The sequence below is a fragment of the Lepidochelys kempii genome, chromosome 25 (assembly GCF_965140265.1).
Source record: "Lepidochelys kempii isolate rLepKem1 chromosome 25, rLepKem1.hap2, whole genome shotgun sequence".
Taxonomy (NCBI): Eukaryota; Metazoa; Chordata; order Testudines; family Cheloniidae; genus Lepidochelys; species Lepidochelys kempii.
The window spans coordinates 7,808,875-7,836,727 of NC_133280.1; the positions used below are offsets into that span (position 1 = coordinate 7,808,875).

General features: G+C 50.0%; 2 protein-coding genes and 1 long non-coding RNA gene across 10 annotated transcripts in view; 2 read left to right on the forward strand and 1 right to left on the reverse strand.

The window, feature by feature from the left end:
• ZNF414 (zinc finger protein 414) overlaps window positions 1-8,659 on the forward strand; it is a 30,870-nt gene extending 22,211 nt beyond the window's left edge. For 3 of the 5 annotated variants that reach the window (XM_073324280.1, XM_073324279.1, XM_073324282.1), the window contains one exon: window positions 147-3,674. In XM_073324280.1, coding sequence (XP_073180381.1) covers window positions 147-223 — 77 coding nt within the window. In that variant the 3' untranslated portion in view covers window positions 224-3,674. Of the gene's footprint in view, window positions 1-146 lie in introns of all 5 variants that reach the window. The other 2 variants (XM_073324278.1, XM_073324281.1) reach the window with 2 other exon arrangements.
• On the reverse strand, window positions 7,524-21,576 carry LOC140903275 (acidic leucine-rich nuclear phosphoprotein 32 family member B-like). 3 transcript variants are annotated; one of them, XM_073324286.1, is made up of 7 exons: window positions 21,427-21,576; window positions 14,820-14,969; window positions 12,844-12,966; window positions 12,102-12,303; window positions 11,599-11,717; window positions 11,052-11,088; window positions 7,524-9,480 (listed from the first exon to the last, which is right to left on the reverse strand). In XM_073324286.1, exons 1-7 carry the CDS (start codon window positions 21,478-21,480, stop codon window positions 9,392-9,394), a joined length of 774 nt encoding a protein of 257 aa, XP_073180387.1. In that variant the 5' UTR covers window positions 21,481-21,576; the 3' UTR covers window positions 7,524-9,391. The 3 variants fall into 3 exon arrangements, with proteins under 3 accessions (XP_073180387.1, XP_073180385.1, XP_073180384.1); XM_073324284.1 differs by having other exon boundaries at window positions 11,043-11,088; window positions 11,599-11,714; window positions 21,427-21,575; XM_073324283.1 differs by having other exon boundaries at window positions 11,043-11,088; window positions 21,427-21,574.
• On the forward strand, window positions 12,844-18,285 carry LOC140903276 (uncharacterized). 2 transcript variants are annotated; one of them, XR_012156206.1, is made up of 2 exons: window positions 12,844-13,020; window positions 18,075-18,285. It is a non-coding gene; the product is annotated as an uncharacterized lncRNA (long non-coding RNA). The 2 variants fall into 2 exon arrangements; XR_012156207.1 differs by having other exon boundaries at window positions 12,973-13,841.
• Window positions 21,577-27,853: the final 6,277 nt, after the last annotated feature.

The following is a 27,853-nucleotide window of genomic DNA, read 5'->3' on the forward strand; positions in this document are numbered from 1 at the left end:
GCAGCAGTGTGGCATAAAGCCAGAGCACTGGCCCCACATGAGCTAGGAGGCCATGCCCCCAGTGTCCCACTTCCCCACAGCCTCTCAAGCAGCTGCCAGGGAGGATTTCTTAGCGCTGATCCTTCAACCTTGTGCTTCTCTTGCAGACTTTGGCGTTGGCCTCGCCTCCTTCCACTCAAAGCTCCCGCCGGAGATGGAGAACTCCCTGTACTCGCAGCTCTGATGCTCCTGCTGAGCCAGGGGTGGGGAGGGAGGGAGGTGTGCATGGGAATGCAGTAGGAACGGGTGTATGTAAAAGCCAGTACTGCAGCAGGAACCTACCCACCCTCCTCTCCCTTCTTCCCATGCTGTGTTTGCACCGGTCCCCTCAGCGGTAGCCATGCCACTGACTTCAAGCTGTGCACTGCAAAGAGTTTGAGCAGGGAGGGGGCTTTTTCTTGGGTTTGGGGTTTTTGGGGGGTTGTTTTTTTTTTGGAAAACTTTAATTTAAGGCCTGGAAGCTTGTATGTGTCATGTCTCCCCCCACCCTGCCCCGCTCCAGCTTTTACTGCTCCAGGCACAAGGGTTTGCTGTAAAGCCTGGTAGAGTTGCTCAGGAGTTAGTGGACTTCCTCTCGGGGATGAGGTCGCTAAGAAATAAATGGGAATTGGACAGAAGGGGGCTGTGTCTGCTCTGTGTCTCACTGCCTTGGGCATGACCTCTCCCCAGGCGGGGAGCAGGGGGCTGCTAGGCAGGGCTCTGAGCATGGGCTGCAGCTGGGTAGAAACCGTTGGGAGTTTCCCTTGGGGGATGGAGCTGGATGGGGGGGTGGGCCTGCCTGCCTCAAGGCCAGATAATTGACTTTTAATAGGGTAATAATAGCAGGGCCTGGCTCCCTCAGAGCACCGTGGCAGGAGCAGGGGGACATGGTCGACCTGCAGGATTCTGCTTAGAGCGAAGGAAGAGGCTGACAGCATCAATCCAGGCCGAGGGAGCTGGCCTGAGCAGGAGTGCTCTGTTCTAGCGGCAGCACCTGCAGGCTGGAACTTGCTGTGTAAACACCCAGCCCCTCTTTGCCCTTTAGAGCTTCTGCTCTAAGAAAACACGGCCCAGCTAGCCCTGTCTCACAGCAGAGGAGACAGAGACAGAGAGCGGGTGGGCCTAGTTTTCAAAAGTGCACCCCCCATATGCCACATGCTCTGGGTGAAACCAAGCCCCTTGCTCTACACCTCCCAAATCTGACCCGAAGGGACTTGCCCAAAGTTCCTGAGGTAGCACCAGTGTGTAGACACTTCTGGCAGTAACAGGTTTTTTCCTGCCAACTGGTTAATCCAGCTCTCGGGGATGGGAGAGCAAGGGCGCCAGAAGCCTTGTGCTGCTGAGCTAGCTGTATCTACCCAAGGGGGGTAGGCTAACCTGGCTCCGGTGCTCAGGGACTGGAACTGAGCGGCTCAAGTACAACCCCAGGCCAGAGGGAAGTGGAAATTCCCTCCACTCCAAGTGCAGCTGGTTCATGGCTCACACTGTGCCTAGGGGCTGCCTTTTCCTTGCAAGTGAGGTTCACTGAGCCAAACCTGTCAATATGTGAGGGGTTTTTTTTTTTTTTGCTCAGTTAAACCCCTTGAGCCTGGCTAGGTGAAAATCCTCCCTAGTTCAGGGGGGGCTTGTAACTCTTGGCAGACTGGTTTACAAAACCCTAAGCTATTTCCTATTATACATCCAGCCAGCAGTTGATACCCACCTACCTCTTCTAACTCCAACCAGAGCCTGTTTCAATCTCACAGGGGGGTGCATAAAGAAGATAGAGAAGCTACTTTTAAACACTGCTCTACACAACCTGCAGGCTGTTTGGCCTCCCCTGTGAATTAGTTGTATTGAAGTGGTGCCCACAGGCTCTGAGCAGGTGGCTTCCCCCCCATGCTAGGTGCTCTACACCAACACTCAGAAGGGAGAGGGGTCTGGCCCACAGATCTCACAATCACAACAACAAGGAGGCAGAAAAACAGCTAGCCTGGCCAGATGGGGAAATCGGGTGCATGGCACAGCCCCATCAGTTACTCTCTGCCAGCCTCTTGTTTACCACCCACCCACAGTGATCAAGTAGCAGCCTGGAAGCAGCCACAGTGCTAGGTTCACCATTCGTAAGAACAGCCACATTGGGTTAGACCAAAGGTCCATCTAGGCCAGTAGCCCGTTTTCTGACAGTGGCCAATGCCAGGTGCTTCTGAGCAAATGAACAGAACAGGTAATCAAGTGATCCATCCCCTAGAACCCATTCCCAACTTCTGGCCAGAGGCTAGAGACACCATCCTTGCCTATCCTGGTTAATAGCCATTGATGGACCTACTCCCACCCCCACCATGAACTTACCTAGTTATTTTTTAAACGCTGTTTGCCAAAGCATGCTGTGAAGGCCAAGACTGAGTTCCACTGGGCAATGGTATGAAAATACTTTTTTGTTTGTTCTAAACCTGCTGCCTATTCATTTCATTTGGTGACCCCCTCGTTCTTGTTTATGAGCTGGAGTAAACAACACATAAGTATTTGCTTTCTCCACGCCCATCATGATTTTATAGGACCTGCCTCCCCCATTTATATCCCTCCTCCCTTAGTCATTTGTTTCCCAAGCTAAAAAGTCCCAGGTCTTATTAATCTCTCCTCATGGAGAAGCTGTTCCAGCCTCCTCATCATTTTTGTTGCCCTTTTCTGTACCAGTTCCAATAGATCATTTTTGAGCTGGGACAACCAGACCTGCATGCTGTATTCAAGCTGTGGGTATACCATGGCTTTAGATAGAAAAATATCTGTCCCTTCCCTAATGATTCCTAACATTGGTAACTTTTTTAGCTGCCCCTGCACATTGAGTGGCTGTTTTCAAAGAACTATCCACAATGCTCTTTCTTGAGTGGGAACAGCTAATTTAGACCCTATCATTTTATATGTCATTGGGATTACATTTGCCAATGTGCATTTCTTTGCCTTTATCAACATTGAATTTCATCTGCTGTTTTGTAAGGCCCCTTTGCAGCTCTTCACAGTCTACTTTGGACTTAACTAGCTTGAGTAGTTTTGCATCATCTGCAAATTTTGCCACCTCCCTGTTTACCCCTTTTTCTAGATCATTGATTAATATGTTGAACAGCACGGGGTGGGGACACCACTACTTATTGTTTTCCACAGAGCAAAGTGTGGCCCTTGAAGTGGCCCAACAACAAACTGAGCCAGGGCACCATCTCACTCCCCGACCTGCTCCACAGGCTGGGGCTGGGAAATACAAACAAGGACACTATTGTCCCATGGGAAAGCCACCCCACCTCAGCTGCCCAGGGTGAATGCTCAGCAGAGGACTGAGCCAAGCTGCCGGAGTCACACCCCCACCTGTGGGTAAGGGGCAGGCTAATGCAGGAGTGAGGCAGCTAGTCTGCCCGCCACAGGGTCTGCCCCAGCCCTGGGGGACCTTGGACAAATTTCTCTTGCTGGGCCTCAGCTGTAAAAGGGATTTAATACTTGGCCCTCTGTAGCTTGGAAACTGGCCCTCCAAGGCTCAGTTCTGACTCCGGCTGTATTTGCCTTCACTAGGTGAAGCAGATCAGATGCCAGGGACTCAACTAGCACTGCTAGGCAGATGGTACCCAGCTCTAATTCTCCTTCCCCCATGGCTCAACCTGAGGAAGGCAGAGGTGCTGGGGTGCAGAGAGGAGAGGAGGCACATAAGGAAAGCACTTTGAAGAGTTTGCAGCTGTAACGCAGGCCCTGATTGAAGCTTCAGCCCCACAACTGGTCAATTCAGGAGGCTCACATAGTAACGCTTGCTATCATCGCCAGTTGGCTGGGAGCCTGTCCTATCCTGGTGAACGATGCTCTGGCATCAACTTATACCAGTCTTCATCCCCACTCAGCTGGACCATAGCAACACCCTATTCCTGGGCAGGAGGCCACCAGCCCTCAGAAAACCCTCACTAAGAACACTGCACCCAGCTCCTCAGCAGCACAGCCTAATGTGAGCACATCAAACCTGTCTGCTGCTCTCTGCACCAGCGTCTCAGTCCTTTTCATCAAGGCACGCCATGGCCTGGACCAAGCACATTTCTCTGACTTGCCTGCTCCAGCATAAACAGAGCAATGGGACCAGTAAGACAATCCAAAACAAAACCCTATCAAAAACAAACCGCTCCACCCACCCTCAAGTTTCCCCCTGGGAAGAGGACAGGAGCAAACAAGACAGATGACGCACATCACACTGCTTGACACACTAGTGCAGGGCTCAAACTTCACTGCACTGTGACTCCCTTCTGCCAAAAAAAAACAACAAAACCACAACTATACCCCAGGAGGGAGGACCAAAGCCTGAGTCTGCCCAAGTCCCACTACCCCAGATGGGAGGAGCCCAAAGCCTGATCCTCGCTGCCCTGGGCAGGAAGGAGTCAAAGCTCAAGAGCTTCAGCCCCAGCCAGGTGGCCTGTAACCTGAGCTCAAGGCTGTGGGGCTCAGGCTTTGGCCCCAGCAAGTCTAAGCTAGCCCTGGCAACCGCATTAAAATGGAGTTGACAAGGGATTTAAAATATTAAATGGTTAGCCAGTAAGTATTAGTCTTACCAGTTAACCCACCCTAAATGTTAACCCCCAATCCCAGGCCAGCTGGCCCACCAACCCCAGCCGCACTGCCCAGAGCAGCCCCAGCCCCTCTCCCTTTAATCAGTTAGCCAGTTAAACAATATAATGCACTGCTTAAATGGTTAACTTTTAAACAATATTTACATGTCTAGTCATGACCCACTTTGGGGTCCCAACCCCCAGTTTGAGAACCACTGCTCAGTGGAAGGCATTCACATACCACAGTGGTGAGTGCCGTATGAGAACAGGTCCCAGGGTATTGTGGTAAGGGGGAACTATACAGTTACCTTACGCAGGGGTAGTCAGAGAGAAGGGGTAGGCAGCCACTCTGGGCTAGGAGTCTCCCTGTACCCCAGCACAGCTGGTGAGCAGTTCCTCCAAGACCATGAAGGGTTAATTTACCTCCTTCTCCCCACCTCCTCCAGCAGCTATCTGTCCAGGCAGCTTCAACTGCAAAGCCTTCCTCAGACTTGCCTGTGGCAACTACACCCTGCATGAGTCAGCCAGCAGGAGAGCCAGACCCCTCTTCCCTGCTGGCACACAGCTGAGCCCTCAGCTCCCAAGGAATTCACAAAGGGGGGGAGTCTGGCACAATGTAGAGGCAGCATAAACAGAGAGCCCAGAGAGCAACAAGCCCACTCCACCCAGCCAGCCTGGAGGGAGCGCAGCTGTGAGGGGCTGGGTTGTGGGAACAGCTTCAGCAAGTCGGCTGGGGAGGGGAGAGGAGAGGACATGCCTGCATCTTACCAAGATGGATACCACAGCAAAGGGTATTTGGGGCAGATCAAGGAGTAAATAGACAGACAATCAGGAGGAACTTCCTGCCAGTCAGGCTGTGGGACCCTCTCTCCAGGGAAGGGAAAGCCGCTCTCAGGAGGCAGCAGCATATTGATCAGGCCCTGCCTGGGATCCAGGAGAACTGGTTGCATCACTGAACTTGGGCAAGTCCCTGTCATTCTTGTGCCTCCATTTAACCTATCACCTTTTGTCTTCTCTATTTAGACAGCAGGGTCCCTGGGACTGTCTCGTGTCTGTACAGCACCTAGGACATCGGGATCCTGATCTGGTTTGGGACCTCTGGGTGATACTGTAATTAAATATTTAGAGCACTGGCCTTTCCCTTTGCATTGAAAAACCAAAGTGGGCATCCCAGCCATCTGACAGGCCACAGGTTCCCTTTCCCACCAGCTCCCAGAATCAGCCACAGCCCTGTTGGTGCTATGAAGGGAAGTTGCTATTCACCAATAGCAGCTTTGCCCACACAGCTAACTGGATGGGGCAAGCACTTCCTAATGCTGCAGAGCAGCAGGAAATAGAGTGGGAGCAGGGATTGTTCACGGTCCCTCACCTCAATCACCCTCACCCCAGAGATTGGGCCCAAGCTAGTGCCTTCCCCAGAGATCTGCCCACCTGCAAGGCTCGTGGAAAGCCCAGGCCCCAGAGAGAACAGACTGCTGGGACGCACAGCAGGAGACTCACAGCTGCCTTGATCAGGGCTCTCTCCCAGCAAAGGGCCAGATTCTCCTATTGGCCACCAGAAGGGAAGCAGAAAGTGGGTGTCTGACCAGCAGAAGGAATCAGAGGCTGGCAAAACAGGACTTCCCTTGCCTCCCAGCAGCCTCGAGGTGGAATAGGAAACTAGCCAAAGCAGCTCTGCAGTAGACCAGTGCTCAGGACCTGCTGCAGAACTCCCCCTCCACTTTTTCCTTGTAGATTGTGGGCCTATTGGGGTGGTGCTTTTCTCCCAAGCCTGGATCTCCTATGGGAATCGCTCTAGGTTGTCTGTCCATCCTTCCTGGGGGTACCTGCTTCCCAACTCGCAGCTGGTCTTGGGTAAGTGTGAGCACTTGCTTTTGTCCTCGAACAGAGTCATGGTTGCCGGTCTTCCCACCTTGCTGTAGCAGCCAGGCCTTCTCCTGACAACATAAGGTAGCTCAGCTGGCCACAGAGCATGCAAGATTTGGGGGCCCCTACAGATCCCAGACAAGGAGAGTTTGATCAGTCACTATTGGGACACAACCTCCTCTTGTTTACAGCAGGATGGGGCAGGGGGAAGAGACAGTTTAAAGCCAGCAAAGCAAAACCCAATATACTAGAACAACCCTGCCCCTGTTATGGGGGAGGGAGGAAGATTGAAATTCATCTGGTAAGGTTTTTTCCATCTCATTTTAGGAAGCTAAACTTCCTTTGCACCCAGAGTGGCCCTGGCAGTAGGCTGCAGGGCTGGAGTGCAATTCCTCAGACAGGGTTATTGGAAGGGTCCTTGCAAATCAAGACTACAAAGGCGTGAGTGGTCTAGGCAACACGTTTGGCCAGTGTCCCTTTAAGCAAGTTGGCCATGGCAAAATGCTCTGCAGGAATTGTGTTGTGGGACAAGTGTGGATGTTACAGAAAAGCCAATCAAGCAGGATTGGAAAGAAAGCTGGAATTTCTTCTGCCTCCCCACCCAAACAACCTGATCCCTTTCAATACACCTGAAAGTCAGACTCTTCCTATGGAATTTAAGGGCATCTGCCCTATGGAGCTAATAAAGTAGCACAAGCCCTCCAGATTTTAACCAGATCTTCCATTCCAGCAAAGAGATAAATGAAGGCTCCATATTCTAGTTATTTCAAGAGTAAAAAGCAGAATATTTCTAAGCCCAAGGTGATCTTGATACATCATGAAGGAACAATACAGAGCATGCACCTACATTATTAGCTATTAAAGGTAACCAGAGACAAAGTAGTCATTGGCTTCCCTGAAGAGATCCTGGCGTTCACAAGAAAAGCTAACCATAAGCTGTGCTTCTAGATTGAGGAGTCCTGGAATGAAAACCCTGCTCTGAGCAAGAGTGGTCAATACACTCCCTTGTCTCACATCCAGCGCTGATTTCCTCAAGAAATGTAAAGTTTCCCAAGAAGCAGTGAACACACCATCCATTACAATAGGTTTTTAAAAACTGAAGTCTTTATTAAAAGTTTTATCCAAATTTTGTAACAAAAAAAGATACAAAAGGGGTGAAGATCCTTATTTCTGGGACTAGTCTGACCAATCAAAACCTGACAGTTACTAGGCTAATATAAAATCCATACAATCTGCTGAAAAAATGCAAGGAAGAAATTAAAAATATCAACTGCTGCTCTGAATTTTTTTTTTAAATTCCTTTAGCATTTATAAGTTACTCAGTTTGCATTTTACAGAAGTTTCATCTCTCAATGGTTATAGCTACTGTACAATGCAAGAGACAAGGGCAGGGCTAGAAATCCAGATGTGCTGCAGTACCCAACGCACCTTTGCAAAAATTGCCTTTTACAGGAGGGGGTGAGATTTTTCTCTTCTTGCTGCAAGAGGAATACGTGCAACTGCTGGGTGCTGACATATTTGCCCACAGTGGCTGAGGGAGAACCCTGTTAAGTGCCAAAGCATCTGCGTTAGTATAAAGCCTCAAGGAACACCCCACAAACCTGGTGAAAAGGTAGTTACTCTCCCCCACTCTCACCAACCTATCTGAGCAGAGATCACTAGGCACTCAATACTGAAGGGTTGGTTAATGCCCCTGATGCCATGGGGCCACAGCCCTCCTTAGAAACTAACAGATGTATCATGTGAACTCAGGTCAGAAATCCCATGTTGCACTTGGCAGGATTCCACCCTCTCTGTTCTAAAAAAAATGCCTCAAACCGGTCAGAGAAGCAGTGGCTCCACTCCTACGAGCTGGGGTGAAGGGGAAGAGAGACAGCTGTCACAGCACACAGTGCATAAATGGGAAAGAGCTGGACTTCTCATCACTCTGAAAAGGAAAAGGAGAGGTGTACATGCACCAGGCTAGCGACTGAGGCCACTGCTGAGAGCTGTTACTGGCTAGCCAGAAGGACCCTGAGAATATTTAGGCTAACACGGTCTCCCGGTGAATGCCGAGTTAGGTGTATCACAGTGATAATGGTTATTCTGTACAGTGACAAATGCAGTTTGGTAGCAGTGCAGTATCCCCTTGCCTGATGTTTCCTATCCTTCCTTGAAGGTGTAGGTTGGCAGGGGGTGGAGAAAGCCACCTTATGGCAAGTGAAGATATTCACAGCTGCCAACCAGAATTGCTTTGCAGACATCCAAGAACTGAAAGCTACAAAGTAGTAGCTAATGGCTAAAAAAAATTCCAGTTTATAAAAAAAATAGGAAAGCACGAGACAAGGCTACTGCAAAGTTCCTCCTAACAGGTCTGAGATGCAGCAAAGAGCAGATTCTCTCAGGGACTCAAGCCCTTTCCCCCAACCCCCAAAGTATCTTCAAGCATCTCCAACTATCACACCACTATTGTGATTTCAGTTCACCTTGGGTGACTGTTTGCTTTCAGTGTCCACTTTCATGAGCAGAGTTTGCATCCGCTGCTCAGAATGCTTGCAGCTTCTTCAAATGCTGGACTGAGGACATGTATGCAGAGGTGGTGAGCGCTCGCCACTTGTGGTCATGTGGGATGGCAAAGGGTTGCTGGAGCTCTCGGTCCCATGTGGTAAGGCTGATTTCAGACATGAGAGATGCTCTAGGAGGAGGAGAACTTTTTTTTTTTTTGCAAAATGCTGTGCAAACCACAGAACGGAGAAAGCCTTTGGTCATAAAATACTTGACAGTGAGTCTTGTATGGAAAGATTCCCCTGAACACCTACGGTATTCTACATCTTAAAAAAATATACTGTGGACACTGCAGCCATACAAAGGGGGGAGGGGCCAGGAGAGGGGATTTACAGTCTCACATGGACACAACGGGGAGGTTAGGACAAGCACAGTCATAGTCCGTAAAACTGATTGGCTCGCGAGGATTATCAGTCATCCTCCTCATCCTCTTCATCTTCTGGATCTTCCTCTCCCTCATCCTCTAGGTCTCTTTTTCTCTTCTCTCCCTGTGGAAGGTCTGCAGGGAGGGAGTAAGAATTAAATTCTATTCGCAGTCTTGCAGAACTGCATTTGATCTCATTCTTCACAGGCTATTTAAGCTACACATCTCGCAGGTGAACAAGTATGAACTAGAATCACAACAATTGCTGTACGGAGTCCCACCCACTGTTCCATTTTACATAGCATCCAAGCAAAAGCCTTGGGCAAGATTTTCAAGTGACGAGTGATTTTTGGTGCTCTTGAGATACTTCAGAGGGCCCAAATTTTAGATACTGTGACCACCTGAACTCTAATGTCCCTTTTTTCAAGATGTGAAATTGGGAACCCAAAAATTGAGGCACTTAAAATCACCAGTCACTTTTGAGACTCTCAGCCAAGTTTATTCTTGGTGATTTGTCATTCAAGAGTTGCGCCAACCTCCATTTTCCTATAAATACCCTTACAAATAATCAACTATATGTAAGCCCATCCAGATCCAATCTTCAACTATCTAGGGAATTTTCTTCAAAGTTAGAAGATGATGTCCAGGGCTTTGTTGTCTAGAGTGAAGTGAGGCCCCAGCTAGAGTATAAAAGAAACCACAGTTCCTAGAACAAGTGCTTTATAAAAATGTTAACACAGCAGAGCTTCCATTAGAGCCTCTCCTCCTTCCAGAGTATCATATTGAATTACACAGAACTGGGTTATTTTGCCAATCTACCTATCAGCTTTTTAGCAATTGACAACCTATTAATACCAACTGACTGTTTTAGATATCTTGGGATGGTGGTATAATTTAGTTCTAGTGTTAACCAGTTTCTCTTGGGCTGTAGATTCATGCTTGGTCTCAGTCCAAAGCAGTAGTATTTTGGTAAGAGTGCAAAGTTAGGTCAGCCATTTCCCCATAAGTCGCAAAAGAAACAGGGACTCCAGGATCTGAGGCTAGAAGCTACAAAACTTGGCTTGTTTTATAGAGCTCACTGAGGAAGGAAAATGGATTCTACCTGAGACTGATTTAATCTGAGTTAGCTGCACTGAATGTTCAGTCAGCATGTTTACATTAGCACACTCTGGGATCTCACCACCCTCATTCAATAGTGGTTTAAAACAATGAGCACCTACAGTTAAAGACCTACTAGGTCTTTTCCCTTAAATGTGCAAATCAAATGCAAAAATTAATGCAGCATTACGGCTGGAAAAAACTATAAGATAAGGAAACTCAAAAGTTCGTGTTTCTAACGCTACACTGACTGCAACAACACAGAATGTGCAATTTGGGATGGCTGTTTAGTGCAACTAATACATTCCCATGGAATGCACAGGATGCACTGAGTAGCAGAGTGGAAGCCCTAACTTTGAATTTCCTGACTTGTGTGCTTTGTTTCCCAACCTCAATACTTAACATTTTATTTAGCTCTGGGACAGTGTCCCAGTTCGGTGGTGACAGGAGCGAGACTTCCTTGCCATAAAAGATAGAAGTGTCTAGTTCTATTGCTCAGCCCCCAGAAGGAGACAGTGACTTTTGGCATCAGAGTAATGGATGGTTAATGCTACCTTTGTGAGTGCTGCATCTTAATTAGGAGAATTATATCTACTCACCCTCCTCACCTTCGTCATCATCTTCATCCTCCTCATCCTCTTCCTCCTTGAGTTAAAAAAAGAATCTTTGTTTGTACAAGGACCAAGATCCAGTGACTAGAGATCTAATTCCTTTTCCACTCAGTCATCATTCATGGTCTCTTCAAGTATGACTTCAAGACACTGCCCTCTGGCAGCACAGGAACTCAAAATGGCCAAGTAACAAAATTAACCCCCATCTTTGCACCCTGTTGCCTGCTCCCCTTCCTCATCCTTCACCCCACAGGGACAGGAACTCGTGGGCACAAAGAAGAGAAATTGTAACGTCACCTGGAAACACAGCAAGGTGTTTCCCCCTCATGCCATCCCCACCTACAGCATTAGGAATCCAGACATCACTTCCCAGAGCAGTTGACTACCTAGCAAGCACTTTTCAGGAAAGGATACAGCATACTTGGTCAGATTACAAAGTTTCTCAGGAGGACTGATTTTCATCAGCAAGAGCACAGATGAAGTATTTACTAACAGGCAGCCCCAAAGGCTCATGCTGATGTCAAGTCAACAAGAATAGCCTCACCTCATCATCTACTCCATCTTCTTCCTCTTCACCTTCCAGATCATCTTCATCCTCCTCCTCGTCATCAATGACTTCCTCATCCAACTCATCTTCCTCATCATCATCCTCTTCCTCACCTTCTACCACAACAGAGGGAGATGAGTGGGTTCCCCACCAATGTGCTCAAAGCAACACACCAGGGACAGGGAGCCAGGAAATGCTCCCAGACATCTTTTTGCACAGCTGTGCCAACTCAGAAAGAGCAACTAACCCAGAACAGCCCCACTGACATTAGGTAAAACCCTGTGCCACAGAACAGACCTATGCACAGGAGGTATGTCAACTGACAAGCCCAGCTGGCTCAAATAAGATTTGGTTTTCCAGTTCATGCTTGCGGGAGATGGGATTACCAAAGCAAGATTAGACTTTGGTAATGAGTTCACACCACTATGGAGGGGTCAGTGGGGTCAGCTAGTGAAATGGGTGGGAGGCAATGACAGAAAGCCACTCTAAGCCCCCTTTACCTTCTCCGTTCTCATCATATTCATCATCCAGCCCATCACCATCTGCTTCAGGGTCTGAGTCAGGGGCTTCCTGGTCATCAGCATCAAACCCATCCAAGTAGGTGAGCTGGGGCAGAAGGGCAAACATGCTCTCCCGGTAGTTGATCAGCATTGTCACCTCGCAGTTGAAGAGATCCAGGCTATGCAGATTCGGCAGTTTCTTCTGCAAATATTAATTTGTTAGGCCATTAGGAGACCATTCTGGTAAACTTGCTATGAGCAAAGGGATGAGAGAGATAGAAGGATGTGCCTGGAGCAGGTGGTTTACTACCTGACCTATAGTAAAGGAACTCTTTCATGCATACTATTTTTTATAATATGTGCCCCTTACAAAACCTAGGACTGATGTCAGACACCCACTGGGGGCCAAGCAAGTCCTCTCCATGACACCCCCAGGTGCCACCTACCTCAAACATCCGACCCCTTAGCAGTCCTTTCCCAGGTGGACACTGAGCACTACATCCACAGTTTTGTTCATCCAGCCTAATTTCATGTTCCTTGAGCAACTGGCTGCTGGTTTTCCAGACAGAGGCGCCAATAACTATTAGCCCAGCCACACATTGGGCAACTTGTCAGTTCACATGAGAACCACGAAGTACTACTGGAACATTTATCAAGATAGTTTGACTTCAGCTGCACCCACATGACCCCCAAAGGGAACAGCATCTATCAGTTAGATCCATGCACCGGGCCTTTCACTCACCAGGGGCTCCAGGGTGTTGATGTCCTTGATCTTGTTGCCACTTAGATTCAAGTGGGTCAGGTTAGGGGTCCTCTCTGCTAGAACTTCAAGGCCACCGGAGATCCGGTTATCGCTCAGCTCCAGCTGCCAGGAAACATTCAGAGGCATTGCTTTAGAGGATCTCAACACTTGACATAGGTGAGTAACATTACCATTTTACATATGGGTAGATGGGTAAGTCATTGACTCTCTAAGGCCACAAAGTGAGTCAGAGCATGGACCAGAACATAGGAGTCCAGACTCCCAACCCCATTCTCTAGCCACTAGACCTTGCTACCTATAAACTGCAGTTTAAGAATCTATTTTAACTTCATTATATAACCCACAGCAGGCAAACATGAGCCCCTCTCCTCCCCCTGAATATTTGCTGTTTGGAAAGGGAGGGAAATAAGGAATCAGGGCAGGGGACTGGGCAGTTTTCCAGCACAGCTCTGATACCCCACCCTCCCTAACACAAACAGCAGAATGATCATGTCAGAAGGGAGTTCTATTGAGCCCACTCAAGGCCGTATATGGCACACTAGTAACAATCCCTCAAGTTAAGAAGCAGTGCCAAAAAATCCAAGTTAAAAGCAATAATGTGAGGTTTACTCCTCCACTCTCCTACATGCCTGGCGTCGGGGGGAAAATCACTAAGACTTCAGCTACAAGGGGCATGTTTACACCAGTCAGAGCACAAGGTCAGTGATATGAAACTGCCAAGGATCTTTACAACCTTGGTTACACTAATCCTTTCTTCCAGAAGATTTCACACCACTGCATCTCCACTGGTGGTAGGGCTACTGCAGACGAGACTCCAGGCAGCTGCCTGCATTTCAACCATTGTTTCACAAAAAATATGGTAGTGCTTAAAATACCCTACCACATTCAGCCACTCCAGAGGTGTTTGCAATGATGGAAATTTTCAGAAAGAAGCTAGCGCAGCCAGCCATTCACCAGGCAGCTCCCATCACAATGAGGTATGCCCCCCAAAGGCAGTGTTGCTTCTAGGATCAGAGTCGCAGGCATCTGCTAAGACCACAGTGCTTTCCAGCAAATTGGAGTCACATGCACATAGAGTGATCGCCATCACATATATGATCTTCAACCTCTCAAAGGAGGACAGAAGATTATTAAATGGTTAAATGAGACTGTACAGTCACCCTGCCTGGTTACTGCTCCCACCACTATTCGATTAACCCCCATATAAACATCATGTGCAGCAAAGCAGCTCCTGAGAGGCTCAGGCCCCTTCCCCACACAGCTGAGAGATGTAAGGCAGCACCCACAACAGGTGTCAGCAACAAGTTCCCATGCTGGTTTAGCTACAGGTGTAGAGAGGGACATGCCGGGGACAGCAAGAGTTGAGAAATCATTGCAAATGCCTGAGAGGAAGACAGCCCCATGGCTTCTGAACTGGTGCTGAGCCAGTTGTTAGCACCCAGGACCAGCAACAGAATTTTTCTAGTGTGGTCCACGCATATGGGCTAAGGGGAGATTAATTTAGGCTTCAGGCCTTTCCTGCTTTTTAAGAAATGTTTCTTTAACATACTTCAGTTTAGAAAAGGATTTTTGCTCAGCACTTCAAAGCAGTAAGATAGCAGCAGCACCAAAAGAGGCATAACGGCCCTGTGATGGGAGAGGCTTAGGGAAGAGGCCAAGATTCTCAGAAGTGGTCTCTAGTTTTGGGTGCTCAACTTGAGACACTCAGGTGTGCTCAGAATGGGTCACGATGCAAGGGTAACCCTATCACAAGGGGCTATTCTAGCACACATGTGCATGAAAGCAGGAGGCAGGCACTGATGCATCTGATGAAGTAGGACAACGATACAAGGGGATGGAGTAATCGCTATAAGGGAAGCTCAGCTCTAATGCCAGCCACTACTGCCCCATTTGCCAGAAAACTCATGGTAGGGCTGCACAGCCTCACACCCGACTGGCACCACCCCTTAGCTTACCTTGCGGAGTTTGTTGAGCTTGGGGAGATTGGAGACAGACAGCAGGTTGACATTGATCATGCTGAGGAACTCCAGATTTTCAAAGTCCGAGGAAAGGCCGACGATCTTCCCATCGTCCGAGCGGCAGTTATCCAGCACCAGCTCCTTCACCTACAAGAGGAGGGAGAAATACTCAGCAGCTGGCACAAGGAGCCATCACTGTCACTTACAACCTCTGGAGTGTCTCAGCTCTAAAATCAATTTGTATTAACCTATCAAATTAACCCATTAATATCAAGCTCCTGAGTGGGACCAATTTAAAATTGAAGCGCCATGAACCAGTCTAAGGCCAAATACCAAATAACCCCCCCTCAGCCACCCTGTTAAGGGGGTATGCAAGTACTCCACTATTTGTAAACCAAGTTTACCTTAGTGTGGGTACAAGGTGCCAGACATGGCAGTCCCTACATACCACAGTCCTACCCATAGTTAAAGAAAAGGCAGTGGTAATCTTCACTGCCACTATGCCATGTCACCAAGATATGGTGGGATCACCTCTAAAAAGGGTTCAGTCTCTGTGGCCCAGCTAATTCGTGGCTTCTAAGCAGCGAAATGTTAACAAGGGCATCAAAACTGAGCTGAACTGAACTATCTCAACTCATTTCACATGGCACCAAAGAGCTTTCATATGACAATTATTTTCATGCAGATTTGAAACTACAAGGTTTTATCCAGTTACTAATCCCCTTTGGGTCCCATCTCTCCATCCATCTGGATTTCCCTCTTATGCTGGAAAAATCTTTCAAAGTAGCATTTCCAGCCTGGCTCAAAGGCCAGACTCTCCATCTACGTTGTGCACTAGCCCCCAGCCAACTGAGGAGCACAACAGCACAGGGGGGTGCATGACAATTCCTCTGCTCTAACTTTTTTTTTTATGAACAGGTTCTAACATGGTCAGCTCACACTCAGACCTCACATCCACTCAGTATTTACCACAGTAAAAGAATCTACTCCCTTCAGTTGATGCACATGCACCCCACAGCCACACATGCTGCTTCTGATGACTTGTCAGATAGGCAAACATGCATGGCAAGAACCCCAGAAACAAGTAGGGGTCCCAGTACTCCAACAGCAGTTGTTACAGGCTCAATTCCCAAAGTGGGCTCTTGTCCTACATGTTCTTCAAAGCAGGCCAAAAGTCACATCCTTGGCTAAAAAGCTACTGCTGCTCTCCAAACTCATCCTTTGAATCCCACCTTGCTTGGTTCACATTGACCAGAAAAACTGTTTAACCTATTTTAGAATGATCACATTAACCCCACATTTAAAGACAGTTTCTTATCAGGCACATTAAAATTGGTAGTGGGAAGAGTTTCTTAGAGTCAAGCAGCAAGCACAAGCCACCCTCTTTGCCATTTCACGTACTTTAGAGTTTCCTACTTTCTGCTTGCAACATTTGACGGAATGAGTGAGTACGAGTGACTAATGTGCTGCAAAATGTCAAAAAATACTCCGTTTGTAAAAGACCCAGGGTACCCTGCAGTAGATTGTAAGTTTTATACCCCAGTTCCTGCTATTACTGCCTCCCCTGCCATCCCACCATCTAGAAAGCATTTTGTCTAGCCCGAGTCAGGTCCTATTTAATGCCCACAACTGTCCTTATGTCCCTAGCCTTAAAGTTGATCCACACCATTCCTCTGGCTTGCCATACAGTTGTGGGTGAATCAAGAGCAAGACCGTACCTCCCTACATAAATGTTACCTAGACTCAAGATTGTCCCTAGGTAAGAGGAAGGCCTTGTTATAAGCAAAGCCTGGTACTTATAGCAAGTCAAGCCAGCACCCATGAACCCAGGCATGAAAGACAAAGCACTTTTGAAGGATGCAGAAGTCCAATGCTCAAGATTCAGCTGCTCAGCTGTGTTGAAGTACTCCAGCAACAATGCAGTTGAACTGGCCCCACCACAAGGCGGGGGCAGCATTCCTTGCTTGGCTAAGGAGGTGCTAGCCACCAATAGCTCTGCTAGACAAAAGATCAGCCAACCAGCTGGCTGGAAAGAACAGCCAAGGCAACTGACTAAGATTACAGAAAAGGGAGAAGTTACTCAAAGAAGCATCTGATCAACCCCTCTCCCCAAAGATCAGGCATCACCAGAGATCCCCAATTCTTTATGCTGACCCTTCCATATCCTGTTGCACCAGCCATCCCCAAGAGATTTAACTCCTCCCACTGCAGGAGACCTCAGTTTTGTAGGGCAATTTCACCTTGAGACCAACAGCCAGGATCTCTCCTACCCAGCCACAGCACTCAGTGTCCACTTATGCCTCCACATTTCCCTATATTAAGAAACACATAGGAACAGCTCCCTTCTCACCCCTAACATATTCAGTTACATTTGGGGAGACGCGGGAGAGGTTAGAGTTCTTTATTCCTTTCCCCATTAACTCATTTGCACTAGGCAGAGAACACTGTTCTGCTAGCTTGACTTTTTCCCAGCTCACAAGGTGAATTTTTCAGCTGCCCCAATTCCAGAAGGGGAAGAATCACATAGCCTGGAAGTATCTCAAGCGGGGCTGGGGGAAGAGGGTCAGCACTTGCTCCCTGGGGCTTGAGCACTGGGCATGACATTTCCTCCAACCTTCAATGTGAGAAAGTTCATTTCACTACCCTGTGGGTTCAAATGGTGAGCTGAGCAGCAGGAACCCCTGCACTCCTTTCAGTAGCCTGGCAACTCAGCTCCACTCCTATACTGCAAGGTGTAGCCTCAAGCCCAGCACCTGGACAACAGCCAGCTAAAATTGAGGTGGCTACAGCAGAGGATCAGAGCGGAGCATGGGGGAAGAGTGCAGGGGAAATTAAAGTTAAGTGCTCCGAATGAGCACTGGGGAAAACAGCTTAGGAGCAGGAGGCTGCTCTCTAGAGAATTGGGTCTGAGAGACTAGACCAAAGGGAGCCACAGTGCCAACAGGCTGGCCAAACACGGGGGAACCTAGCAGAGAATCAGACTAGGTTTTAAACAGGCCACAAATCGCTTCCAAATTGCAGGTTACATCACCAAGAATTCCTACAAATCAACAGGCAGGTCAGGTTGTTCCAATCCTTTTACCAAGCACCAACTAGGGAATTTTAAATGATTCCTCACCAGCTGAACTCGGCCCCAATAGTCCCCACCCTCAAGGCAGATTTGCCTAGCTCTCTACTGCACTGCATCTCAGTGATTTCAATACCCTCCAATGCTTTAAAGCCATCAACGTTTTCATTCTTCTCTTTCTCCAGAAGCCTACAAACAGCTACCAGAGTCTTGTTCGCTCTCCAGTTCCTTCGAAGACCCCCTGCATGCTCACCTGCAATTCCAGGCCATGACAATACCACTGCTGAGACCGTACCAATAATGATTCTTTTGTACAACACCTAGCACAGTGGAGTCCTGACCCATGACTGGAGCTCCTGGGAGTTACGACAATACAAATAAAGGGACAGTCACTAATGTGCCCTATCTATGTTGCTGCTTTATTGTTTACATTTCACTCCTTTTGCTCAGTGAAAGACCGACCAGTCACTTGTCCTTTCTTCTGCCCTTTCAATGCTGCAATCCTGACATTGCAATCACTGCAGTGAAGGGATAAACCTAGCAAAACACTGGCTCCACTTTATTTCATGAAAATGTTTTTATTTTAAAAATTGCAAAACGCCTATGGTATTAACAAAAACCAAGTCTGGGGTCTCAGCCATCACATTGGAGCATGGATCTACCCCATTCTTCACCTTTCTCTCTGACTTTCTCACTTTTCTCCCATACTACTCCCAGTCATCAACAGCATTTTTACAAGGTGGTTAAACAGCTAAGAAAACCCCACAAAAGCCAGGTTTGAGGAGCCACTCATACACTTTCTAAGCCACTTTGGCTGTCATCTAGACTAGCACAAAGGGTGTCAAACCCCCACACCTGAAATGAGTTTGCTCAATAGTGCAAACTTAACTATCGAAAACACCACTAAAAATGCAGACAGTTCAACACCATTAGCACTATTTTAGCAGTTAAAAACCTAATCAAGTGTTAACTGAAAACCCCAAGGAACACCAACACCAGTCAAAATAGACTCCTAGCCTGAAGAAAGGTGTTTTTATTCCTAACCTAGCCAAAGTTGTTGGTGACAATAGCCCCAACCTCCAGTAACAAAAAAAAAGTGTCCACTTGAACCACATGCAAACAATTAGGGGAGATAATGGAAGAAATGGGTTGTATTAGCCTGGGTAAGCTTCAAAGACAAATCCCTGATTCAGAGACCAGGAACTGCCCCTGCCAAGCATCAGTGGAATCCACTTTTGATGTCACAAGACATCTGGTATATTATTTTCACAAGCAGTCCATGAAACCAGCCAACACTCACCACAAACTCTGAACAGGGCAGGAGGCCTGAAATAAATACTACAGGGGGCATCAAAGTGTCAGAGGAGCCAGATGCCACACATGGTGCGGTTAGGAAAGGCCATGAGGGATAACAGGGAGGATGCAAAGCAGTCATGACAAGCTGAAGTACACCAGGGAGACTCAACAGGATTATTCATGTGGGTGATGTGGAGAAAAGCGGGGAGACAGTTTATGAATAAAGCTCTCAAAAAGGAGAAGAGCTCTGTGTGCCGCTACACTGAGTGGGGAAAGGCCAGTCACTGCTCAAGGAATAAACATCAGTTACATAAAATGGAAAAAAATTATAAAACCCCTTGGCTAATTTTTAACCAGTAACACCAAATTCCAGGGCAAGAGACGTATGCAACCTTCTCCGAGGACAGATCTAACATGGCTGAGTGCCACATGTGCGTTTCAGGTGCCCATCCTCACTGGCAAGAGGGCACTCTGCTAACACTGTCCATGGTTAGACATCAGACTCGGATATTAAGGTCAGAAGGGACCATTATGATAATCTAGTCTGACCTCCTGCACAATGCAGGCCACAGAATCTCACCCACCCACTCCTGCAATAAACCTCTCCCCTATGTCTGAGCTATTGAAATCCTCAACTCGTGGTTTAAAGACTTCAAGGTGCAGAGGATCCTCCAGCAAGTGACCCCGTGCCCCATGCTGCAGAGGAAGGTGAAAAACCTCCAGGGCAGATTGGCAGAGGCCCTGGAGGAAAATTCCTTCCCGACCCCAAATATGGCCATCAGCTGAACCCTGCGCATGTGGGCAAGACTCACCAGCCAGACACCCAGGAAAGAATTCTCCGCCGTAACTCGGATCCCACCCCATCTAACATCCCATCACAGGCCATGGGGACTATTTACCATGAGTCGTTAAAGATCAATTAATTGCCAAAATCATGTCATCCCATCATACCATCCCCTCCATAAACTTATCGAGTTTAATCTTGAAGCCAGATAGGTCTGTTGCCCGCACTGTGTCCGGGCTGGGGCCACCAGATGCAAGTTTTACAGACTATTTTAAAAAACCACCCTGTTCTAGAGCCGTGGTTCTCACCCCAGGGTGCGCAGGGGTCTTCCAGGGGGCGCACCCGCTCACCGAGATACCTGCCTAGCTTCACAACAGGCTACATAAAAGGCACTAGCGAAGTCCGGACAAACCGAAGCTCCCTACAAGGACTTGCTTTTACGACTCTACATTCTGGACCCTGAAGTGTCGATCCAAATCGTTACAGGCCAATTGATTTTACACCTCCGGGATGGAAATGGGAACGGAAGCAGCGCTTCAGCGCCCGTGCGCGGTGACACCCCGGCGCTTTTAGGTCGGATTCCGGTGAAACTTGGGGGGGGCACAAGCCGCAGCAGACCCCCGACAGAGGGGACCAGCGGGCTGAGAAGGCCCCGCGGACCTGGAGCCGGCATGGCTGGGGCTGCAGGCACGTCACGCTTCGGCCATATTAACAGGATCTGCATTTCAATGGCAGCTGCCACCAGCTCCCCGCCAGCGCGGGCGGGCCCCGGGACACACGCGGCTCCGGGGCTGGGGGGGGGGCTGCTCAGCGTCCCGTCCCGTCCCCCCCCCCCCCGGGCGCCAGCTCCCCCGGCCCGGCTTTCCCCGCAACGCTCGCCCGAGCGCCCAGGCCCCGGCCCCGGCCCCGCCGCACACGTGCGCGGCCCGGCTCCTGCCCGCGGCCGGCCCGGAGCCCCGGACACGCCGCCGACCCCAGCCCCGGCCGCCGGCTCTCAGGCCCGCCAGCACGGGAGCGAGCCTGGCGCCGAGCCTCCGCCGCCGGCCCCCCCGGGCAGCCGGGCCGGCCCCGCCACGCGCGCCGCGCCCCCCCCGAGCCGGGGCCGGAGCCTTTTCCTGCCCCTCCCCCGCCGCCAACCGCCCCCCCCCGCCGGGGGGGGCTCTCCGGCCCCTTCCCCCCCCGCCCGGGGGCTCTCCCCCTCCCCCACCCGCCCCGCCGGGGGGGCTCCCCGGCCCCTTCCCCCCCCGCCCGGGGGCTCTCCCCCTCCCCCACCCGCCCCGCCGGGGGGGCTCCCCCGCCCCACAGAAAGGGCTACCCCTCCCCCCGCACGGATTTCACCCTCCCCCCCCCCACCCGGCGGCGCCCCTCACGGCAGCCGCCGGCTCCACGAGACGCCGGCCCGGCGGCCCCGCACCCGGGGACACGTGTCGGGGGAGGCCGGGTCCGGCCCCGCTCACCTCCGCCGGCTTCTTGTTCCGCAGCTCCAGCGTGAGCCGCTTCTCCATCTCCATCCTGCGCCGCCGGCCGCGCACCTCAGACCCGCCGCCGCCGCCCGAGCCAGGAGAGCGCCGCCGCCGCCCGAGCCGCTTATATAGAGGAAGGCGCCAAAGGCAACAAAGGGGGAACCTACGGGGCAGCGCCCCCTGCCGGCCGGGACCCGCCACCGCGCGGCTGCCCCGCGGCGCCCCCTGCCGGCCGGGACCCGCCACCGCGCCGCTGCCCCGCGGCGCCCCCTGCCGGCCGGGACCCGCCACCGCGCCGCTGCCCCGCGGCGCCCCCTGCCGGCCGGGACCCGCCACCGCGCGGCTGTTCTGCGGCGCCCCCTGCCGGCCGGGACCCGCCACTGCGCCGCTGCCCTGCGGCGCCCCCTGCCGGCCGGGACCCGCCACCGCGCCGCTGCCCCGCGGCGCCCCCTGCCGGCCGGGACCCGCCACCGCGCGGCTGTTCTGCGGCCCCCCCTGCCGGCCGGGACCCGCCACTGCGCCGCTGTTCTGCGGCGCCCCCTGCCGGCCGGGACCCGCCACCGCGCGGCTGCCCCGCGGCGCCCCCTGCCGGCCGGGACCCGCCACCGCGCGGCTGTTCTGCGGCCCCCCCTGCCGGCCGGGACCCGCCGCTGCCCCGCGGCGCCCCCTGCCGGGCCGGGAACCGCCACCGCGCGGCTGTTCTGCGGCGCCCCCTGCTGGCCGGGACGCAGCCACTGCGCTGCCACCCCAGCGCCCCACAGCACCTCCTGCTGGCAGTCACCTGCCACTGCCCTACCTCCTGCTGCCCTAACCAACCCTCCCTGCAGCGCCCCCTGCTGGCTGGGACCCACCACTGCACCGCCACCACTGCCCCTCAGGCTCCTGGCACCCCTGGCTGGTCAGGACCACCACTGTGCTGCCTCCCGGGCCCACCCACTCTGTGGCAGCCTCTGCTGACTGACTAACCACTGCACCACAGCCCTGGCTCACCAGCCTGGCAAGGAACTGAGAGGCTGGAACAGGTCTGGCGTAGCCCCCTGCTCCTCTCCTCTGCCATGAGTGCACAAGGATAGTGTTGTCTTGGGAGTGCTGTGCTCCGTCAGCCCCGTATCCAACCCACTGCTGTGCAAGATCCAACCATCGGTCCCTATAACCCTGTATCCAATCCCCTGATACGCCGGATCAGAGCGTCCTATCCCTATAGCCTCCTATCCCTATAGCCGCCTCCCATGCTGTATCAGACCATCAACCCCGATAACCCCGTCTCTGACTGTCTGTCACGCCAGATCAGACCGTCAGCCCCTGTAGCCAAGTCTTCTACCTCTGGCAGGGGCCAGAAACTTATGCTTCAGGGAGAGGCAAAACCCTCCCATCCTCAGACTGACCTACAGGGAATTTTCCCAGGAGGCCCCAGGACTTGGCCCCTGTATCCCAGATGTCTCCAAGCAGGGGGAAATCAGAGGAGACAAGTGGCTCCCACAAAAATTAATACTCAAGTTATTGTAGCCCAAGAATCCTGGGGAAGGGTGACTACGTTGGGGGGGTGGGGGAAGAGAAGCTTTTGGCCACTGGATAAACTCACGTCTTATGACCACTTGCACAGCTGCAGCATCACAACCTTTGGCTTCTCCCTAGCTAATCTGGCTAGCCGTTAATGCTACTCTGTGCTCATTGCTCAGCACCTTACCTGCTCTCGAAGGAAACCCAAGAAGGAGTCCCTTTCTCTCTCTCCACTCCCATGTATTTCTTTTGTCCTTCCGTGTTGACGGGCAAGCCGCACCAATGAGCCTGGATCCAGTGGAGCTGGTATGATGGCCCAGCCGCCATCGAAATCAGCAGGAACCTGGGGAAAACGTGGCTTGCCCAGCAGGTGTTCGTAGCACAGCCGCTGCCCACCTTGGGAGAGATGGAGGTGGAAGGGTCGATGGGTTTGTCCTGGAGGCAGTGGGCCCTTGACAAGGAAGTAACATCTGATGGCAGAACTTGGAAGGGTCATCACTTTTGTACGGCCTGCCACAGCCTAACCCTGCTGCTATTCCTCTTCACCTTCAGATCCCCACTGCTGCATCCTTCGCTCCTGCCCTTAGGTCCAAATTTGCCCTCCTTATAACACAGTAATTTCCCCTAACTCAAAAGCCGCTCCAGTTTCTACAAACTAGAGAAACCCCTGGGTCCCCAACTCTAGTGCAGCGAGGGCCACGTGCTCATGGAATGATTGGCTCATAGGCCTCACCTCTTCCAGCCTCCTTCGCCACCGGGCACAGGATCCCTCTGGCGATGACAGCAATCGCCTTCAGGACAAAGTAATATTAGGAGAGTGTTTGTGTGTTTAATGGGAGAAGGATTTCACCAGCCCACATCTCGAGCTGGTGTAACCCTAGTCTCACCAGTTCAGGGTCTGGCCCCCTGGGCCTGCTCTTCTATCTGCCCCGCTGCTTGGGTCAATACTCCCGTGTCAGACCCCCTCCAGCCAGGTCAGCAGGAGCCTTGTACACCCTCACTGCACAGCTGTGAGTGACTGATACGTGAGCCCTGGCAGGCACCAATCCGGCTCACTGCCTGCTTTCACTCTTCATTTCATCTCCCATTCCCAGCTGTTCTGTTCCTCTCTCCCCTGCTGCCCCACCACCTCGTCCTCCTCTCCCCCTTCACATGGTCCCCTCCCTATGCAGGGCCTCTTTGCTGGCATCTCCTTCCTACCTTTATAACAGCATGGGTGCCCCTTTAGTTGGTACACTACAGAGTTTTAGGTGTGGGGGGTGTCAGGGCCTGAGAAGGGGGTCAAGTCAAGCAGCTCATCAGGCTGTTGTGGTTTAAGGCACCTCAGTTTCCATAGCCACAACACATAAAGGGAGTGGTGTGGCCAGCATCACATCTACCCACCTTTGAGGTCCCTACCCCTATGGGTCAGGTACCGTTTTTGCAGCGGGGGGGAACTGGAGGTGGCCTTTCACTGAGATCAAGCAAGACACGAACCCACGACCACCACAACTGTAGTCTAGCCCCTTAACCTCCCTGTATCTCAAAGCTGAGAGAGGGGTGGGGGCAGGGAATCAGCTACAGTCCTTGGCACTCTTCCCTGCAGCTCTGCCTGATTGCTGTGTAAATGTAAAAGAATCAGGCCAGGAGACAAACAGCTTGAAACTGTATTAACTCCTTAATCTAGATCCCCTTGGTGACTCCTCCTGCTCAGCTGCAGAGGGATCCAGCCAGAGCTATTGTAACGCAGGCTTACATCGCGTGGTTCTCTGTCTCCTTCTGTAGCTCTTGAAGGCTCATGCTCAAATAAATTGGTTAGTCTCTAAGGTGCCACAAGTCTTCCTTTTCTTTTTGCGAATACAGACTAACACGGCTGCTACTCTGAAACCTACAGAAGCACAGTAACTCCTGCCCCTGAGAGGCAGTAGTTAGGCTGGGGGAAGAATTCTTCCATTAACCTAATGTGGTGTCTATACCAGGGCGTATGTTGGCTTAACTATGTCTTTCATGGGGGTGAATTTTTAACACCCCTGAATGACATAGGTAGGTCAGCCTAAGTTTTAGGTGTAGACCAGTCCTTGCACTGGGTTTACTATAAAGTTGAATTTTGGCCTTGTCTATACTAGAAAAATTGCACTGATGTAACTAAATTGATTTAGAATCAGGCTAGTTAAATGATACAAGCTCCTACTGGAGAGGCACTTTAAACTTTGCTTCCATAGATTTAGCTTACATCGGTAATTCACCAACAGAATTGACATGAATTTAAGGGCTGGGCTATTCAGGATCGTGAACCAAAATAACTATATTGGTAATTCCCATTGGCAGCTGTTTCAGTGCAAGTCTGTGTGTGGACACTTATTTCGGAATAAGAAAGCCATATTTTGGTATTACTAACACCATTTTTTTTATTGATTTAGTTATTCTGGTTCCAGTTTCCATGTCGGCAAGCCCTAAGATCAAATTTAATACTACCCAAAAACCAGTCACCACAAATGATCTGACCTAAATGGCTGTCTCTGAATTACGATGGCTTTCTGATCACACAGCCTCAAAATAGGAACATAAGAACTGTCAGATCAGATCAAACCAGTGGTGCATATAGTCCTGTATCCTGTCTCTGATAATGGCCAGTACCGGATGTTTTAGAAGAAGGTGTAAGAAACCCTGAAGTAGGTAATTATAGAAGGACCACAGGAAAATCTCTTCTTAACCCCCATTAATTAGAGGCTGGTTTATGTCCTGAAGCAGGAGAGTTAATAACTCTCCTACTTTTCTCCCCTAGCATAATGCTGGATGTTCTCATTACCCATCTAAATATCTTTTGTTAACTCTTCTAAGCTCTTGGCTTCAAGCACACTTGTGGCAGGGAGTTCCACAGGTTAATTATATGTTGCATAAAAAAGTATTTCATTGTATTAGTTTAGATTTGCTGTCTTTTCATTTCCTGGAATGCCCCCTTGTTCTTGTCTCATGAGTCAGCATGGACAGAAATTCTCAATCAGTATTTTTCCATGCCGGCCATTACTTTGCATAGCCTGTCCTCTTCATTTCCTAGCTATAGAAAACAGCCTCAGTCTTTCCAATTTCTCTTTATAGGGAAGCAATCATCTCCTACTTCTGAACCCAACCATCTTCTTCCATATCTTTTTTTGGGAACTGGTGACCGGAACTGGATTATGTTTCAAGGGAAAGAATGACAACATTCAAATCCAGAGCAAAGCTTATTTTTAAGGAGCACCCTCCCAGAATGTTTCAATTCCTGGGACAAAACTCTCATTTGTATCACCGGGTCTGCTCCTTTGTTTATCTGATCAAATGCTTCTCAGTAGCTACTTACTGGGGAAAGATGGTGAGACATTAAACAAGGGATGTCTCTTAAAATACAGGATGAAGGTTCACCTCCTAGGTGATCCCATAACCAAAACCTTTATATAGTGATATGCTATTAATTATTAATTATTAATTATTATTATTTATTATTTATATTGTGGTAGATCCTATGAGCCCTAGTCTTAGACCAGGACTCCATTGTGCTAGGCGCTGCACAAACAACATGATGGTCCCTGCCACAAAGAGCTTACAGTCAGTGTTGCCAACTCTAGCAACTTAATTGCAAGTCTCACAATATTTGGCATTTTTCCAAAAAGCCCCAGCTCCTGGAGGCATGTGATTAGGTGAGAATGTCAGCTTTCACTAAAATATATATATTTCTATATATATATATATATCACTGAGTTCCTCTGATGGTTGCAAAGAAAAGCTTGAAAATATGACCTGGGTGCACCCTAATGACTCAAGAAAGCAAAAAGCAAATAAAGAAAACCCAAAATTGATTAGCTAAATTGATTGGACCCTAACTCATGCTATTATAATGCTTGGGGTTGGCAAAACACATAGCTGCATAGACTTTAAGGCCTAGTTTGCTGGTCCTTCTGGGTCAGTGTCCTCCCTTCCTTTATCAGAGACACTGAAGACCAGATTTCAACTGGTGTGAGTGGGCCTAGTTCCATTGCGTTAAGAGACAGCTGAGATTCTAGCCCTGAGCTCTTTGCAATGAAAGCCTTTCCTAGGCTCCATTGTAACTGCAGAGATGTGCTGGGACCAGTAAGGGGAGCCATTTCCAAGCAATGTAAAGGGACATTACCTTGCAGTAAAACTCCATTCAATCTTCTCCTCGATAGAAGGACAGAGCCTGGGATCAAAGACACTGGTGTTCCTGGAATAGATCCTGCCAAAAAGGCAGGAGGGATGCAAGATGTTGGAAGGGGTCAAGGATTTCAAAGGCAGCTTGGTGCCTTGGGCTCCTTACAGAAGTTAATGCCCTTATGAAAAGAGAACTCAGAGAGCTGGTGTAGTCAGTGATTTCTTAGGGTATGTGTACACTTCTACATCGATGGTAGGGGGTTTTCCATAGATGTAGTTAATCCATCTCTCAGGATTTAACCACACAGGGACACTCGGGAAAATTAATTAAAATTAACTAAAACTGTGAATTTACAGTGTGTTAGTTGAATACCATTAAATGCCTGTGTAGACACTCTCACCAGGTCTACACTGCAGACTTATATCAGTATAACCACATCGCTCAGGGATGTGAGAGATCCACATCCCTGAGCGATGTAGTTACACCAACCAACCCCCCGGTGTAGACAGCGCTAGTTTAGTTTAAATTCACTTCCAAAGTGAATTAATTTGGTTTAGTTTCATTCACTCTGGAAGTCAATTCACTTTGGAATTCAGTGTAGGTTCTGGCTCAGGCTGCAACCCAAGCTCAGGGGCCCTCCTATCTCACAGGGTCTAGAGCCTGGGCTCCAGCCCAAGCCTGAATGTTGACACCGCAATGAAACAGCCCCTTAGCCCAAGCCAGCTGGCACTGGTCAGCCACATGTTCTTAATTGCAGTGTAGACGTACTTTTGAGCTGGACTCTGCACAGGTGGA